The sequence below is a fragment of the Seriola lalandi genome, unplaced genomic scaffold (genome assembly GCF_002814215.2).
Source record: "Seriola lalandi dorsalis isolate HSWRI2012SDOR001 ecotype SW California unplaced genomic scaffold, Sedor1 jcf7180002054770, whole genome shotgun sequence".
NCBI classification, from domain to species: Eukaryota; Metazoa; Chordata; class Actinopteri; order Carangiformes; family Carangidae; genus Seriola; species Seriola lalandi.
In genome coordinates this window covers 20,700-37,359 of record NW_019525323.1, presented here as the reverse complement: position 1 = coordinate 37,359, position 16,660 = coordinate 20,700, and the positions used below count along the sequence as shown (strand labels likewise).

Here is a 16,660-nt window from a genome sequence, read left to right as displayed (position 1 = left end):
CCTGCAGCCATCTGTCCTGCAGGACTCACTGGGCTTTATTGGGGTGAACTGGTCTCACGTGGAGAGATCGTGTGGCTCGAACTGCAGCTCTGGAAACTTTTAATTCAGTTAAACACGTCAGGTGATACTGTCGTACCTGAGCTCGGTTTGTTTGATCCTGTAGATTAACGATGGGTTATTCTGAAGGCCGCTACCACCGATTCTTTCCCTCATGGACTGATGCTCCGATCATATTCTTGATTAATTTAATTAGTTTATAAAATGGTTGAATAGAGTCCAGAACCTAAAAATATTCAGTTTAAACTCATTTAAAACAGAGAAAAAGCAGAAAATCCTCATGTTTACTGAACTGGAATCAGCAGATTCTGATTGAGAAGAAACTAAAATGATAGTTCAATTATCAAAACAGTTGAAATTAACTTAACAACGATTGATTAATGAGTGAATTGATTAACAGTTTCAGCTCTAGCAGCTCTTTTAGCACCTGATCATTAGTGTTGATCAGGAGAAAACGAAGAAAAGCGATTCTGCAGATCTCAGATAAGATTTTACATTAAAACAATTGTTAGTTGTTTTGTTCGAGTTTTATATTGTCAGGTTTTAATCAACTTCATAAAGTTTAGTCAGAAAGACGACGTTTTGCTGCCAGTCGTTCTTATTTAGTTTTACTGTTGTTTTCACCACAGAATAAAAACGTTGTAATAACAAGAGTTGGAACAGATTATAATGCTGCTCTCTCTCTCTCTCCCTCTCTCTCTGTCTCCCTCTCTCTCTCTCTCTCTCTCTCTCTCTCTCTCTGTCTCTCTCTCTGTCTCTCTCTCTCTGTCTCTCTCTCTCTCCACCCCCCCTCTCTCTCTCCCTCTCTCTCCCCCTCCCTCTCTCTCTCTCTCTCTCTCTCTCCCTCTCTCTCCCAGGGTTCCTCTGGTGTGTACACTGGTTTCATCAAAGTCCAGATGGACTTGAGGAGGCCGGTGACGGTGCGGGGGGGTCAGAGAGGAGCAGGAGGAGCCGTGTTGGAGGAGGCGTTTTATCTGCCCCGAGGAGTCACCAACACACTCCACATCAGCTCCAATAACACAGTCCGACAGGTGGCTAACACACACACACACACACACACACACACACACACACACACACACACAGCCTGCTGAATAACTTAATTAAGATGTGAGGACATGTGGGTTGAAGTCTCAGGCTGATGTTGAACTTTAATAATCGGCTCCTCTGAGTTCATGAACCTGAGCTGATTGAGGAACATCGGTTTATTACAGATGTGTTATTATCAGTTTATTCATGTGTAATAACTTTCACACACTGAGGCAGATCAGAGGCTTTTAATGAAACTACATTCAAACACAAAGTCCTGCTTCAAGTTTCACATTCACTCACTTTGGGGAAATTAACTTTTAACTGTGGGTTAAACCGACCGCAAACAACGTGCTGATCTGAACACACACATGTTTACGGAAGAGAGTTAGAGCCACATGTGAAAAAAACTAATGTGTGTGTGTGTGTGTGTGTGTGCAGGTGATCGTCGCCCTGTTGAACAAGTTCACAGTCGCAGACAACCCGGCCAAGTACGCCCTGTACAAACGCTGCCGCAGAGAGGAGCAGGGTAAGTTTGTGTGTGTGTGTGTGTGTGTGTGTGTGTGTGTGTGTGTGTGTGTGTGTGTGTGTGTGTGTGTGTATTTCTGGATGCCTCGCCCTCATCTTGCTGGGTGTTGGATGCCTCAGGGCTCTCCCCACTATCAACAGCTCACCAGGAACACACACACACACACACACACGCACACACACACGCACACACATACACATATAAATACTCACACATTCACACACTCTATGAATCGACAGCTGCTGCAGGTCGTCGGGTGTCAGACAAATCAGCGTCTCCAAGCAAGAAAAAGACAAAAGTTTATACATGAATTAAAACTATAAAACACGACCCAAAGTTAATCGTAAATTTATTAAATGTGTGCGACGTGTTTTTATGTCTCGTTTCAAGCCTGTGAAACGTTTTGCCCCCAAACTTTTATAGAGATTTGGGGGTTTTTTCCCCTCAAAAGCTTCATGTTGCTGCTGTCATATAAGCTCCTGCTCTGGTTTTCTCTCATTACTGGAGATGTACAGTGAGACAGTCGGCTAATAAAAAACTGTCTAGACTATACGTCTCACAACAGCCGTGTTTTACACCACAAAGCTCAAATATAAACTTTTTAGACGATCTGTGTAGAAATATAGAAACGTCTGTGACTTTCAGTTTCAGGATGAAACTCGGTGGCTCCAATTGAGGACGTGTGTCTGTACATACAACGGGTTAGTTTGAGGTTAAAGGAGCCTTGAACAGTGGCTTTGAGATCCTAAAGGAATAGTTCAACATTCGTTTTCTTACTGAGAGTCGGAGGAGAAGATCTGTAGCTACGGTGGCCCCCGAGGGCTCGTCACACTGCAACACACTGAGAAAACATCCTCAGGAACTTGACATGAAAAGTGTCAAAAAAACATAATGTTTATAAAGATAATTTAGTTTTAAAACATTTCAAAACATTATTTAAATAAGTGTATTTTAGATATATAATATCTTTTCACTAAAAATGAAACTCACTTGCAGTACCTCTGTCGCCCACCAGGGGCCCCGCCCCACAGTTTGGGGAACCACTGCTCTATTTGCATGTGTTTTGAGCTCTAAGGGCCACCGTACATACCGCTCTCATGTCTGTCCAATCAGATTCAATATATTTTGGTCTTATTTATCATTTAAGTTGTTATTGTGTATAAGTCTATATTTAAAATATTATTGTTTATTATTGTTTTCCCCAATAATCAGTTTTAGCCTTAAAGGGCCAGTAGTTGTTTTTTTTTCTGTGATACTTAGTTCAGTCTAACAACATGAATCATTCTTTTCTCCTTCATTCTGTTTTTGTAAATTACTGGTCGTTAATGTGCCGCACCCATCCTTTCATCCTCTGCCATGTCTGTTTATATGTACACACACACACACACACACACACACACACACTGCAGGATTTATATGCAGTAACCGCAGTTCTGCCTGCATGTATGTGGTTTGATGGAAGCGCAAACTGTACAGACTAAATTAACCAGTGTGTGTGTGTGTGTGTGTGTGTGTGTGTGTGTGTGTGTGTGTTGCAGTGTATGTGTGTAAGCTGTCGGATGGCGAGCAGCCGTTGTTTCTTCGTCTGGTGGCGGGACCCGACACCGACACGCTCAGCTTCGTCCTGAGAGAACAACAGACGGGAGAAGTCGTGGTAACGTTTCTTTACCTCTAATGACTTTTACAGTTTCATTCCTTAATTCAACGTTTCTTCACTTTGTCTTTATCCGTCTTTTTCCTTTCTGCTTCTTTGCTTTCTTCTCTCCTCCTTCGCTTTCTCAACTTTTAAACTTTCCTCCTCCTTTCTCCTCCTCCTCATCCAACAATCTCTTCCTCCTCTTCCTTCCTTCTCTTCCACCATCTTCCTCCATATCTACTTCACTTCTTCCTCCTCTTCATCCTCCCCCTCTTCCTTCATCATTCTCAATCTTCCTTTTACCTCTTCCCCTCCTCCTCCTCCTCCTGTTCCCTTCTTCTTCTTTCTCCTCCTTGTTGACTAGAACATTATTTCTGTGATGCATGTTTTTGTTTTTCCTTTTAAACGATACAAAAATCTTTTCTTCTTCTCCAACTCGTCTTCCTCCCCCTCGTTCCTCTGGATTCTTTCTTTGTCCCTTTCTTGATTTTTATGCCACATTGTTCTTTATTGTTTCCATAGAAACCAAAGAGCAACTGAGTCAAAACAAATAACAAAAGAGCAAATAAATACAACTACAGTTTCCAGATTCAGGGTCATTTAATAAGGATAATGATAACAACAAGAATCATTGTGACCATTATTATTCTCATTAGCATCATTTACACGAAGAAAATAATAATAATAAAAAGAGAAAATCCACTTAGATAATCTTAAAAAGAAGAAGAAATACCCACATAAACATTATCATATAAACTTTATTTGTAAAACACTTTTCATAAACAGAATTACAAAACACTTTACAGTGGAAACTTCAGTTTGAACAGTTCAGGACAATAAAATAAAGTAGAATCAGGCCAATGAAAGAGAACAGATAAAATACCCAATAATAAAATAAATAATAAAATAAAGACAGAAAAGAGCGAAATAATCAAATAGAAAAACTATAAAAACCTATTGAAACCCAAAGGAAAACAAACGACGACATCAGCGTTTTAAGAAGTGGAGTAAACAAACAAACAAACAAAAATAAATAAATAAAAGTGATGTATAAATAAAGTTTTCTTGCTTCCTCTCCTCCTCAGTGGGACGCCTTCTCCATCCCCGAGCTGCGTAACTTCCTGCGGATCCTCGACAAGGAGGAGCAGGAGCAGAGGGAGGCGGTGACCCGCCGCTACGAGGCGTACCGCCAGAGACTGCAGGAGGCGCTGACGGAGGTCCGAGGGCCCTCTTAAAGGACTTAACCTCCATAAACCAGGACTACTGCCCCCTAGAGGGACGGAGGAGGTGATTTCTTTTCTCTTTTTTTTTTTTCTTTTTTTTTTACACCTCCTCAGAGGAGAAATGTGGTGTAAAGTTCGACGGAGAGAGGGATGTGAATGCAGAACGAGAAGAGAGGATCCAGCGGAGACACAGACAGAGAGACGGATGATTAAAAAGACGAGGAGAGGACAGAGAAAAACTGTGAAGGACAAACGGACATGATTTGGACGTACGTCACTGGAGCTGAAGACTTCAAACTGCTGCCTGCTCCGTCTGCAAACACCAAAGATTCACTCAGTTGTGCCATATTCATTCATCCTCTCTCCCTCTCTCCATCCCTCTCCTCCTCTTCTTCTTCTTCTTCTTCTGCTTCTGCTTCTTCTTCTTCTGCTTCTTCTTCTGCTTCTATTTCTTCTTCTCTCACTGTCCTGCTGTCACGTAATTTATGCAGTTCCTCTTTGTTTCCCCCAGTTTTTATCCTTTGTGAAAGACTCAAGGCCATAAATTGAGTCAGAGTTTTATTTAATGTGTTTGTACATATTTTTTCTTAATTTATATGGGTGAAGCTTTTTATTGTTTTTTTGTTTTTGTTTTGTTTTGTTTTGTTTTGTTTTGTTTTTTTTTCTCCTTTTGAAAACAAAGTCTTAGTTTATTCTACGGTTTGATTGCTGACACAGACACAGAGAATAGTTCATCCAGACTTCTACTCGAGGTAAATACACAAACAGCACGAGCATCGGACACCACTGGATATAAAGTTTAAAATCACAAACAGGCCCAGAATCTGTATTTATATTTACGCGACAGATTAACAGAGAAATCAGAGAATAATCCACAAGTAAATGAGTCAAAGTTTTGCTTGAATTACCCTGAAAGTTGAGGAATATTTCTGAATCAAGAAAAGGAACAAATACAGAGTATGGAGTCTCGAGTGTGCCAAGAGAAATTTAGTTTGTTTGTTTTTTAATATAATGTAAACATTTGTTTTTATCTTGTTTTTACTTTATTTGTGCTTCTTTTATTATTATAGAGGGTTGGTAAATCAGACAATAAAGTAGACGCATACAACCACATACTATAAATTGATTAATTAAATTTGCCTGTAAATGGTGAAAATAAAAAAGGGCTTCATACTTTTTCTGTTTTTTTAAACAACGTTTAATTAAATGCATTTTAATATGGAAGAAAAACTTAGTTTTAAAAAGCTTATGAAAACGTTTTGTTATCCCACTTGCTAATGTAGCTGCCTTTTTATATTTCATCTCATAAATTATTTGTATCCTGCTGTAACATTTACAATTTAAATTTGAAGAGCCGACACATCAGTTAGTGGGATAACGAAAACTAGAATAAACAACTTAAAATTAAAATTAATTAAGCAGTTCCATTACAAATGAAACAATTAAACAGATTTATTAACTGGCAACTTTAATGTGACTTTTATTTCCATTATTTTCTTGCTTTTAAATATACGATATAGAAACTAAATTTATAAAAATAACCTTAAAAATATATTTATTTACATTTTACTTTTGTTTGTAATGCATAATTTTATTGCAAACTTAATTAATCAGTTAATAATTACTTTTTTTTTTTTAAATTAATCTTATTAATGGCACACTTCAGATTCCATACAGGACGGCCTGAAACTGGATGTTGTAAAATGAAGGTAGAGAAGTAAATTTCAGGTTTAATGTGACTCCACGTCTGTGGTTCCTGAAAGGAAAGGTTTTAGTGAAGACAGGATAGAAATAATAGAGTGTTAGATAGAAGCTCGTGAGCAGAGGAAGTCGTTTTAAGTTTTGGTTGCAGCCTGTAAAAAGCGTCGATTGTCGAGGAGGATGATGATGATGATGATGATGTTCATGAACTGGTGGGATTTAAAGTCGTTGTTTGCATTTTCACGCCACCAGCGGAGTTTGATGAAGCGTGAACTGAACGGACTGATGTGATTTGGACTGATGTGACCCCTGACCTCTGACACTGTGCGGTCAGAGGAGGGAGGAGTGACAATTGACCGGTTTCTGGAAGTCGAGCGAGCGGTTCAGAGGAAGTAGAAAAAACAAACATTAGACAGAGGAAGGTAGGAGGAGAGAGTCTTGTTTGAGAAGTGTTCGGTGGGAAAGACTGTCATGTCGAAGCAGTGTGACTGTAACCTCGAGGACAATGACGGGATTTTCCTCGAACCACAAGTCGCCGTGATTAACTGCATGCTCATTTTTTTTTTTCTTTTTGCATTCATGAAAGCTCCTTTAATCCACTGCTGAGAGAAAAGGAGGTCTGTGAGGCGCAGATAGCTGCAGAAGACAGGGGAGGAAAAATGGCCACATTGTCCTGTTCGCTTTCATTTAAAGACGCCTGTGTTTTTATGCTCCTTTCTCGAGTTAAAATGTGCAGCCGTGACCTTTTCGTCAACTCGGATATCAGCTTTTATTCCTGGTGGATGAAAGGGAAAAATATTACAGTGGAAAACAAGGAAAGGAAGATAGAAGGAATAAACAGTAGAGGGTAAGATTTAAGATAAATATGCATCAGAACATGCAGAAGAAGGTACAAAATTATAAAGGTTATGGCCTTTTTGTGCAGTTCTGTGTCCATGAAAGATCTTGTGATGGTGATGCAAGTAAATAGCTGCCTTAAATATATATGCAATGTCTTCTTTGGCTTATAATTTATCATTTATAGCTTGAAGACCAAAGAGGCTTTTGTAGAAAACTTTTTTTTTTTTCTTTTAATCAGCGGTTATTCTGGTATCTGAGGAGAAAAGTAAAGTAAAATCACAAAACTTAAACTACAAATCAGACTTTAAATGATCATAATTCATCAAAACTGATGTAAAATGCTTTGTTGTTTTGAGCTGCAGGTACTGAATGAAGTCACACTGATGGTGCTGTGGTTGCGTTTCTGTAGAAGACTGTTGTACAATATCGCCGTCCAGTGGACAAACGCTGCAACTGTTCTCTCTTTTCTGTGTCAAACGTATCAATTATCTTTATAGATTTTATTTTAACTTTTGATGTTATAACCAAAGATATTTTTCTTTGTGGTGTTGCCTGGAGCAAAAAATATATATTAGAGGCTTCTTCCCACTGGAGGGAAAAACATATATAGTTTAGAGAGTTTTATTTAAAGGGGTTTTAACCCTGGATTATTCTACTATCAAACACTGGGTTAAATCTATGGAGGCAAAAAAAAAGGCCACAAAGATTTGAATCTTTAACGCCACTGAAATGGTGGCAATTAAACTGCACATTTCGGCGTCAGGGAGGATGTAATAGAAGAAGTTATTAAGTTGCATGATGGGAAATGTAGTTTTTTGGAGTTTGTTTTTTGGGGCTTTTTTTGTTGCTTTTTTCAGTCCCTGAATATTTAATGTTGAAATTTAAATACCATCAAATTTATAGAAAGTGTATAAGTAACTATTTTTAAAAAACTATATTCAAGTTCAAATTAAATTCGTCATTCTCTGACCTAAAAGTTTTATAGATTATAGATATTTAGATATTTATAGAATAAGTTATAAAAACTTTATTTGTGCCGCCAAGACTTTGCAAAACCTGAAATTAAAATGTTGGATATAAGATAAAAATTCATATTTTTTTGGCCTAATTTTGCCTCCATATGTTATAATTTAAAGTGATACAACAGTCTGCATGAAAACAGTTAATGAATCTTAAAGCCATGTTGTTGTTGTTGTTGTTTGTGTATCTTATAAACAACTTTAACTGTTTAAACACATCAGACCAGACGAGTCGTATCCATTAATAGTTTTATTTTATTTTTTTATTTTTTTATTTTTTGGGGGCACTTTAACTTTGAAATCAGGGAAGACGGGTTTTTTTTGTTTTTGTTTTTGTTTTTGTTTTTTTTCTCCTGCAAACCACCAAACCGCCATTACACTCTGTACTTTATCTTAACAGTTAATACTCCATCTTCTTAATTTGAAAGATGTTGTTAAGCTCTACTCATAATCAAATGTTTTTCTATTGTAACAAATGGAAGTACAGTGTGACAGAAGTTCATTTCGTTCTCATTTTATTTTTTATGTCTCAACGAGCTTCCGTATGATTTTTGCTCTGTTTTAGCTTTAGACTGTGAAACTGGTTGATTTGAATCTCGACTCTCGCATGTTTGTCTCCTTGTACGTGCTTCCTGTTCACACTACTGGGCTGTTCAACATTAAGCATTAAAAGCATGTGTTACCGTGTATAGAGCGGCAGGGAGGCGCCATTTTGAAAGTTTTCAAATGCTGTCGGATCTGCTCGTAATATAAATTAGGCTCGTTGATGAATTTTATCTATTATGAAGCTTTTGGGCCAGTAGTGTTAAAGTATGAAGAGTTGATATGTGATACCTGTTGTGTATTAGGAGATCTGGGTTTGAGGCTGTTCAACAGAGTCAGAGAGCGTGCGAACGAGCTTGAACGTTCATTCTTGACCTTTAAATTACAGTTTGACAAAAGTTTTAAACATTCATATCGGGTTTGTTTTTGTTACACCATTTAATAGCAATTATTTTTTACAAAAATGCTAAAAGTGCTGCAGTTTCAGCTCCTTAAATGTGAGGATTTGCAGCTTTTCTTTGTCATTTATGTCAGTAAACTGAATATTGTTGAGTTTGAGGCCGATTTTCCACTGTTTTCTGACACTTCATCGGCAAAATGATTAATCAGTCGTTTGCTGCAGCCCTAGTTTTGTCCCCACGATAATTTTAAGTAAAAAAAAAAAACACTAAGAAACTAATCACCAACAATTTTGTTAATCGATTAATGATTTTTCAGGCTCTTAAGATCAGTTTAGTACAATCTGTGACTCCAGTTTGAACAGCCACAAGCTGTAATGTTAAATGCCAAAGATCTGTGTGTAGCTCTTCTCTCATTTACTGAGTTTATTTTATTCTCCTGTGATAGTTTTTTTTTTGTTGTTGTACACGGGGACTAGAGGTAACACAGTAGATCCTCTGTGATTATCTCACATGATGCGTTCCCTTGTAAACATCTGAAGTTCACTCTGTTGTTCTACACTTGAGGAAAAAAATAAAACGGTCACTGGGGTTTTTTTTTAATTTCAGACCTGAGCTGCAAAAATCCAAAAATATCGTCGCAATTTAGACTCAAAGAAGCTCCTGTGTGAGCGCAGAGGGGGGTCTGTCATGATTAATCCTCTTAGTTCAATTTCAAGCCAATGCAAGATTTAAAGTTATTGAAAGCTTTAGTTGAATTTTGGCCTTTGAGCTCAGGTCTGAAACGTCCCGACCTGTGGCCTCAGCAGTGCCTTCCTAAAAACGTCTTGACGGCAGCGGAGAATCAGACCTGCAGAGGAGAGACTGTTTCACCGGACGTTGCTTTGTGTTGCAGCTCCTCCCTGCAGGCGAACAGTTGACTGAGGCGGGTTTATTTTTGTAGGTATCTCTCAATCAAATGTGGCCTTCCCTCGGACAAGGAGGGCCGCGTCTATTAAAGGTGAAATTAAAACAGAAAGGTCTGTGTGTTTTCGTGCATCTCTGTTTTCTTCTTTATTTTGATTTTAAATAGATTTTGTCATGAGGCATGTCGAGCTCCTCGGGCGTCTCATCCTTCAACAAGTTTTGAGCTTATAAATTAGATTATTTAGCAGATTGTTTCATCTGTTTTTATACTAAATCGAAAGAAAATTAATCAGCCACGACTTTGATTAACCCTTAAATCACACCTCAGGTCATTGAAGAACCAGGACTATTTTACACCCTGTCTAATTCATTCATTTTTCCCTGGTTAAACTACTTGTCTTTAACAATGTTCTGGTGTTAAAATGTCAAAAAATGACAAAAATAATTGTTTTTCTAATGTTTTTAGCTATAAGGTCAACTGGGTCCACTCATGCATTTAAGGGTTCATCGTTTAAGTAATTTCTTTTTAGAAAAAATGCCAAAAAACTTTAAGTTATAGCATCTAAAATGTGAGGATTTGCTTGTTTTCTGTTTGATATTTGATCATAAATAGAAAATCTTTGTTTGTGAAACAAAACCTGCAGAAATTCACTTTTCTGACATTAATCAATAATTAATATTTAACTGAAAACAAGATCTAAATTTAGATTCATAAACTTGACAAAAACCAATTAAGGACATGAGAAGAAGAGTAAACTGTTCCTTCCTTTCTCGTTTATCTAATTAAATCAGATTTTTTGAAAAACTTTATCCAAACCAACTTAAAACTTTCAGACAGAACCAAGCTAGCTGTTTCCCTCTATTTAGTCTGTATGCTAAGCTAAGCTAAGCTAACTAGCTCCTCAATATATGTAGGATTCTATGGAGAGAAAAATTAACTAAGCAACTGGAGCCTCATATTTCTGGCAAAACACCGGTTTCATTCAAAGCTGTCAGGGTTGTTCACGTTGTTTCCACAGCTCAGTGGCGTGGAGTTGCTGCTCTGCTGTTGACAGAGTTTTGGCAGCAGACACAGCAGCTCCTCCTCTTGTCCTCTGTTTGACCCCAACTCATATAACCTCTTAGACAAGAAGTGGGAACCCCCACCACCCCCACCCATACACTCTGGATGTTTGTCACACACACACACACACACTAAACTGTGTAACCTGTAAAGCTGCAGAAGTGCAGACCGAAAAAATATCCACGGTGAAGGACAACACTGCCTTCAAAATAAAAGCTTAAAATGACGTCCATGGTCGCTGATGAGGCTTTAAAGGTATTTAATATAAACATAGAGATATATTTTATGATACAATCAGCCTTTGTTCACTGACATGTAAAATTACCCCCCACCCCTCTGATATAATAGTGAGATGGAAAGAGTCTTTTTAGTTGTTTTACATCTCTTTTTGCTCAATTTGTGTCTCTATTTACTTCCTCTTCGTGATCATTTTGTCTCTTGGTATGAGTCTTGTGCGTCTTCATATGGTTGTTTTGTCTCTTTATTTATTTTTTGTGTCTTTATGTCATCACTTTGTGTCTTGTCCTGATTATTTTGCATTTTTTTGTGTCTCTTTTCAGCCATTTTACGTCTCTCTGGTCATCGTGTGTCTCCTTGTAGCTGTTTTATGTCTCGTTTTGGTCATTTTGCATCTATTTGTACTCGCCTTTTGTAATTTACACCACTACAGCACAATGTTGACTAATTCAGATTCTGTATTATCACAAAATCTTGGTGTCTTATCGTGGGGACCAGTGTCACAGTCTGTTTTTAACATCAGGGTTTCCTGCAGTGTTTAATAGCACAGGTGAGCCAACTCACCTGAAGCAAAGACCATCTCCATTTCAAAATAAGTGCAGTTTAAGTAAATTAATGAATGAAGCTGGTATAAAGTATAAAATGTCCAGAAAGGTCAACAAGGGCACAAAAACAAATTTCAGACCTTAATTACATTTCCTTCAGTATTAAAGTCAAGTTGAACATTGGCTCTTAAAGTGACAGTACGGAAGAGGATTAGGGCCATATGTGAATTTTATTTTTTATTTTATTTTATTTTTAGAATTCTGACTTTAACTTTAATTCTGAGAAGAAAAAATCACATATGGCCCTAATGCAAAAAATAAAAACATAAAAAAATTATGGAATGAAAACTTGTTCCCGGACGCGGCTTTAATTTTGAAAGTCCAAGTCGGAAGTGTTCGTTTTAAACTCTGGTGTCTTTCACACACTCCTCAGCCTCTAACACACACAAACACACACTCATTCATCGCTCCTTAGTCAGACCTGTGAGATCCAACGGGAAGAAGAGACGTCGACTCAAAACTCAAACATGTAAGTTTGACACTTTATTTAATTTAACTCGCACAAAATAAAAAATATTTAAACTCGCAAGTGTCAAGGTTTTCTGGGCGTTGCCAAACCGCGTTAAAACATCCATCAATTTAAGGAGTTTTTGTTCATCATTAAAACAGACGCGATGTGAAAATTAATTCGTGACTCTTTTGGGAGTCCTCGTGAGTTTATCTACTTTTCGGCTTCAATGAAACACACACACACCGGCTTTTATTTTTACAACAATGAACCTGAACCATCGGCTCAGCTGTTACCTGTTGAGCTAATCTCGATCCGCACAGCTGCAGGAAGCAATACCTGAACAGATCCGTGCAACCAGATCACTCAGTTCACCTGTGAATTATATTAGTGTCTATAATATCTGCAGGAGAGAATAAAGAATTACATATTTTATAATAAAGTTTTTGACGCCCTGTTTTTAATGATGCATCTGCATGAGACACTTTGTCAGGCAACATTAGCTGATGAGCTGATAACAGTTGAAATCATTTTTAATCATTTATATCTGCTGGTTCAAAAGTGTCATTTCTTGTCCGTGCACATTAACCTCTTCACACCTGAACCAGTAAATCTTTAATACTTATACATCCCAGTGTGTCGGGATGAATTACACAACCAGGTGAAGTCATAGTTTTTTTTGTTTTTTTAAAGGGCAAGTGCACATTATACAACCTGTGAATAAAGCATGAATATGAACATGTAATGATCTGTTTCAGTCAGTAGAATTTAAAAACAACTTTCAAACACAGTTTCACACTGAGGAGGAGTGAGGAGAAAAGACTGGAGATATTGATTGGCTGAGTGTCCGGATGTCATATCTGAACCTCTGCCTGTTTAACCTTCTCTTATCAGCTGAGGAACAAGGAACTGATTTCCATAGTGTGACTGTGTGTAATGGACAGGATTAGGTTTGTGTTGCACACTGCAGATCCTCTGAAACATCTTATACAGAGTCAAAGTTCACCTCGGGGTGTGTGTGTGTGCGTGTGTGTGCACATGTGTGTGTGTGTGTGTGTGACCGACAGATAGTGAGAACAGAGTCCTTTTAAGATTGAGGTTTTAAACCAAAGCTGTTTTCACATTGAGGCCCAATGTGCGTCAAGTAAATGAAACGACTCGGTCAGGGTCTATTCTCCATCCTTCTCTTATTGTGTAAAAGTTCAGGCTTTAAATTGAGTTATTAAAAGGATCATTAATTGATTTAATTGGTTGTAAATGTTGTAAAAATGTTAGATATATGACAAAATATGAAAATCTAAAAATATGTTTGAATTATTTTATTATCCCAGAGTGGTGTTGATTTACACAGTGGCGGTATATTTAACATATTTATTTGAATTTTTAAAAAATAAATTTTTATATTTTTGGAGTTTTTATTCCTCCTTGTCGGAGCCATGTTGTTTTCAGGTTGTCCGTCCTGTTCTCGTGGACATAATATCTCGGTAACGCCTTGAAGGAACATCTTCAAGTTTGGCACAAACATTCACTAGAACTCAATGATGAACTAATTTGATTTTGTTGGGTAAAGGTCAAAGGTCAAGGAATGAATAAAGAGGATTGATGCCATGAGCAGAGATTAGAGATTATCTGTGTGTGGCGCTCTCCGTCAGGTTGGGGAGGAGATCAGTGTTTGTGGCTCTGCTCGCTGTGGCTGTTGGAGTTTACCTGCTGCCTTCTCCCATAGACCCCAAACCACATGTGTAAGTACACACACACACACACACACACACACACACACACACACACACATACACACACACACACACGCACACACGCGCTTGGGTTTAACTATTATAGACACAATAAGTGATACAAGGTTCTTAAAAAAATATTTGCTCCTCCAGACTGAAGGGGCCCCCTCCGGCCCTCGAGGGGCCGCTGGCCGTCAACACCCGCCTGCAGAATGGCCAGAGGCTGTTCACTGGTAAACTACACGGACCAGAATCCTTCACTGCTGATGGGAACGGTGAGTATTCTGGATTTAGTGTGTGTCTGGGATCACACATTTTTTTGACTCAGGGGTTGGATGGTCTGAATAAAGCTGCAATTAATGATTATTGCCCTTATTGATTAATCTGTGGATTATTTTCATAGTTAATTGATTTCATTATTTTATCTATAAAATGTTGGTGCTTCCAAAATATTCAGTTTGTAATCAGATATGACAGAAAAGCAGCAGCCGGTGACATTTATGAAATTTTAACTAAGAAATAGTTAGAATTTTAGCTTAGACCAAAATGATTAATTGATTATCAAAATAGTTGCACTTTAAACGACTAATCAATTAATCGTTATGACTTTTGACCTTTGCCTGTGCTCTATGGAAGGTGTTTTGTCCCTTGATTCCCCCCTTATGTCACATGGAAACCTGGTTTCATTACATGTTTTTCATATTGTGTGTGTGTGTGTGTGTGTGTGTGTGTGTGTGTGTGTGTGTGTGTGCGTGTGTGTGTGTCAGGTAACGTGTACACAGGAACAGTGGACGGGAAGCTGTGGAGGATCGGTCTCGATGACAGCCTCACCCTCGTCACTCAGATGGGACAGAATCTGCCAGAATGTGGTTCGTTTTTTCTTCTTCTGTGTTTTTATTCAGAGGCTCCTGCGTCCTGCCTCTATTCCTCCAACACTTCACTTCACCCTCAGTTACTAGAAACTAGAAACACATCCTCTCCCCTTTTCAAAATCTGGATGTTTTGGGATGAAAATTGTTAATAACTTAAAATCAAGAGCCTCGAAAAAGAACGATTCGGTTGTTTTCTTACAAAATCATCAACATCAGCAGCTGTAATATGTTAAATCACAAAGACATTTGAAAACATACTGAGTATTTTGTGTCTTTGTGGCTGCAGGCAGCAGCACAGACTATGAACCTGTCTGCGGTCGTCCTCATGGTGTTCGTGTGGATCGCCACGGTCAGCTGATTGTCGCCGACTCTTATTTTGGGCTGCACAGCGTCGACCCGACGACTGGAGAAAAGACTCTGCTGGTGGCTAATTCACAGGGTATAGTGTGTGTTTGTGCTGGCATGCATATTAAATAAAGCCCACTTCATAATATGCAAATGAATTCCTTGTTTCTCTGTCCTCAGGTGCTGACGGCGTTCCCTTCGCCTTTCTAAACGGCCTCGAGATTTCCTCCCAAACTGGGATCATCTATTTCACCGACTCTTCCAGTCGCTGGGGACGAAGACACGTCAAACTGGAGGTGAGAGATTAGAAATTTAAAAGAAAAGCTCTGAGGAGAATCTGAAAGAGTCGAAAAGAGGGTAAGTGAAGTAACTCTGAAAAGTGGTTTTCAAATAGATAATAAAGCAAAGGAAAGCTGATTCAAGCAGGGTTCATTAAGGTTTTTTTTTTCACTGTTGCTTAGAAACCACAGCTCTCCAAAAACCACATGAGGACACTTCTTTTTACCCGTCCATCTGGCTGCTTTGCCAGAAAAGAGAAAGCTGAGAGTCCATTCAGTTCAACAAATCACAGAGCACTGCAGATGAGGCTCAAGGAGAGACGGTGTTTACGTGCACTTAAAAACTCACCAGGCTTTTAGGACAACCCTGATTTCTGAATCTGCCGTGTAAAAGAAAAACCTGGTTTCCAGTATCCTTATTAATCCACGTAACAGTCATGACCCTTTATCACCTATTTCATTGTAACTTGCCAGGAAATCTCAGTTGTGTGTAAAGTTGACATTTTGGTTTGAAGGGAAAAGAGGAAAAATCATAATGTGGCCAAAACAGAAAATATTAGGCCTCTGTTGTTCATGAATATCAAAATATATAATTTTCTGTTTAACTTAGAATGTAAATTTCTGATTTAAAAAAAATAAATAAATGCAGTGCTCTCAACTAGGTTAAACTAAACCAAGTAAAGTTAAACTAAACCAAATATAAGCTAAACTAAGCTAAAAGGTCAGTCTTTACAAACAACAAACCAAAACTTAAATAAGCCAAACTAAACTACAAAGGTAAACTAAGCTAATCGAAGCTAAACAAAGGTTAACTAAACTAGGCTAAGGTAAACTAATTTAAGCTAAGACCAACTAGGTTAGAAAAGATATTAAGCTAAGCTAAACTAAGCTAATTGAAGCTAAACAAATGCTAACTAAACTAAGGTAAACTAATTTAAGCAAAGACTAACTAGGTTAAAAGGATATTAAGCTAAACTAAACTGAAAAGCTAAGCTAAGCTAATTGAAGCTAATCAAACACTAACTTTAAACTAGGCAAAGGTAAACTGGTCTAAGCTAAGACCAACTCTGCTAAAAAGATATTAAAGGAAAGAAAACTAAACTGAAAAGCTAAACTAATGTTAACCTATTACCTTAAAAAGATATACAAAGATAAACCAGACTAAGTTTAACTTAACTAGCAGTTAAGCTAAGATAAA

At 37.9% G+C, this 16,660-nt stretch overlaps 2 protein-coding genes across 2 annotated transcripts in view; both read left to right on the top strand.

The window, feature by feature from the left end:
- The window catches only part of rassf3 (Ras association domain family member 3), a 75,133-nt gene extending 65,140 nt beyond the window's left edge, over nucleotides 1-9,993 (top strand). Inside the window, exons 4-7 of the mRNA XM_087179037.1 lie at nucleotides 915-1,088; nucleotides 1,528-1,615; nucleotides 3,154-3,269; nucleotides 4,337-9,993. Of these exons, the coding sequence (XP_087035163.1) occupies nucleotides 915-1,088; nucleotides 1,528-1,615; nucleotides 3,154-3,269; nucleotides 4,337-4,486 (528 nt within the window). The 3' untranslated portion in view covers nucleotides 4,487-9,993. The remainder of the gene's footprint in view (nucleotides 1-914; nucleotides 1,089-1,527; nucleotides 1,616-3,153; nucleotides 3,270-4,336) is intronic.
- Nucleotides 9,994-12,101: 2,108 nt separating this feature from the next.
- Nucleotides 12,102-16,660, top strand: part of LOC111669101 (adipocyte plasma membrane-associated protein) — a 6,811-nt gene continuing 2,252 nt past the window's right edge. The window contains exons 1-6 of the mRNA XM_087179034.1: nucleotides 12,102-12,255; nucleotides 13,887-13,976; nucleotides 14,121-14,242; nucleotides 14,735-14,836; nucleotides 15,126-15,278; nucleotides 15,365-15,488. Of these exons, the coding sequence (XP_087035160.1) occupies nucleotides 12,254-12,255; nucleotides 13,887-13,976; nucleotides 14,121-14,242; nucleotides 14,735-14,836; nucleotides 15,126-15,278; nucleotides 15,365-15,488 (593 nt within the window). The 5' untranslated portion in view covers nucleotides 12,102-12,253. The remainder of the gene's footprint in view (nucleotides 12,256-13,886; nucleotides 13,977-14,120; nucleotides 14,243-14,734; nucleotides 14,837-15,125; nucleotides 15,279-15,364; nucleotides 15,489-16,660) is intronic.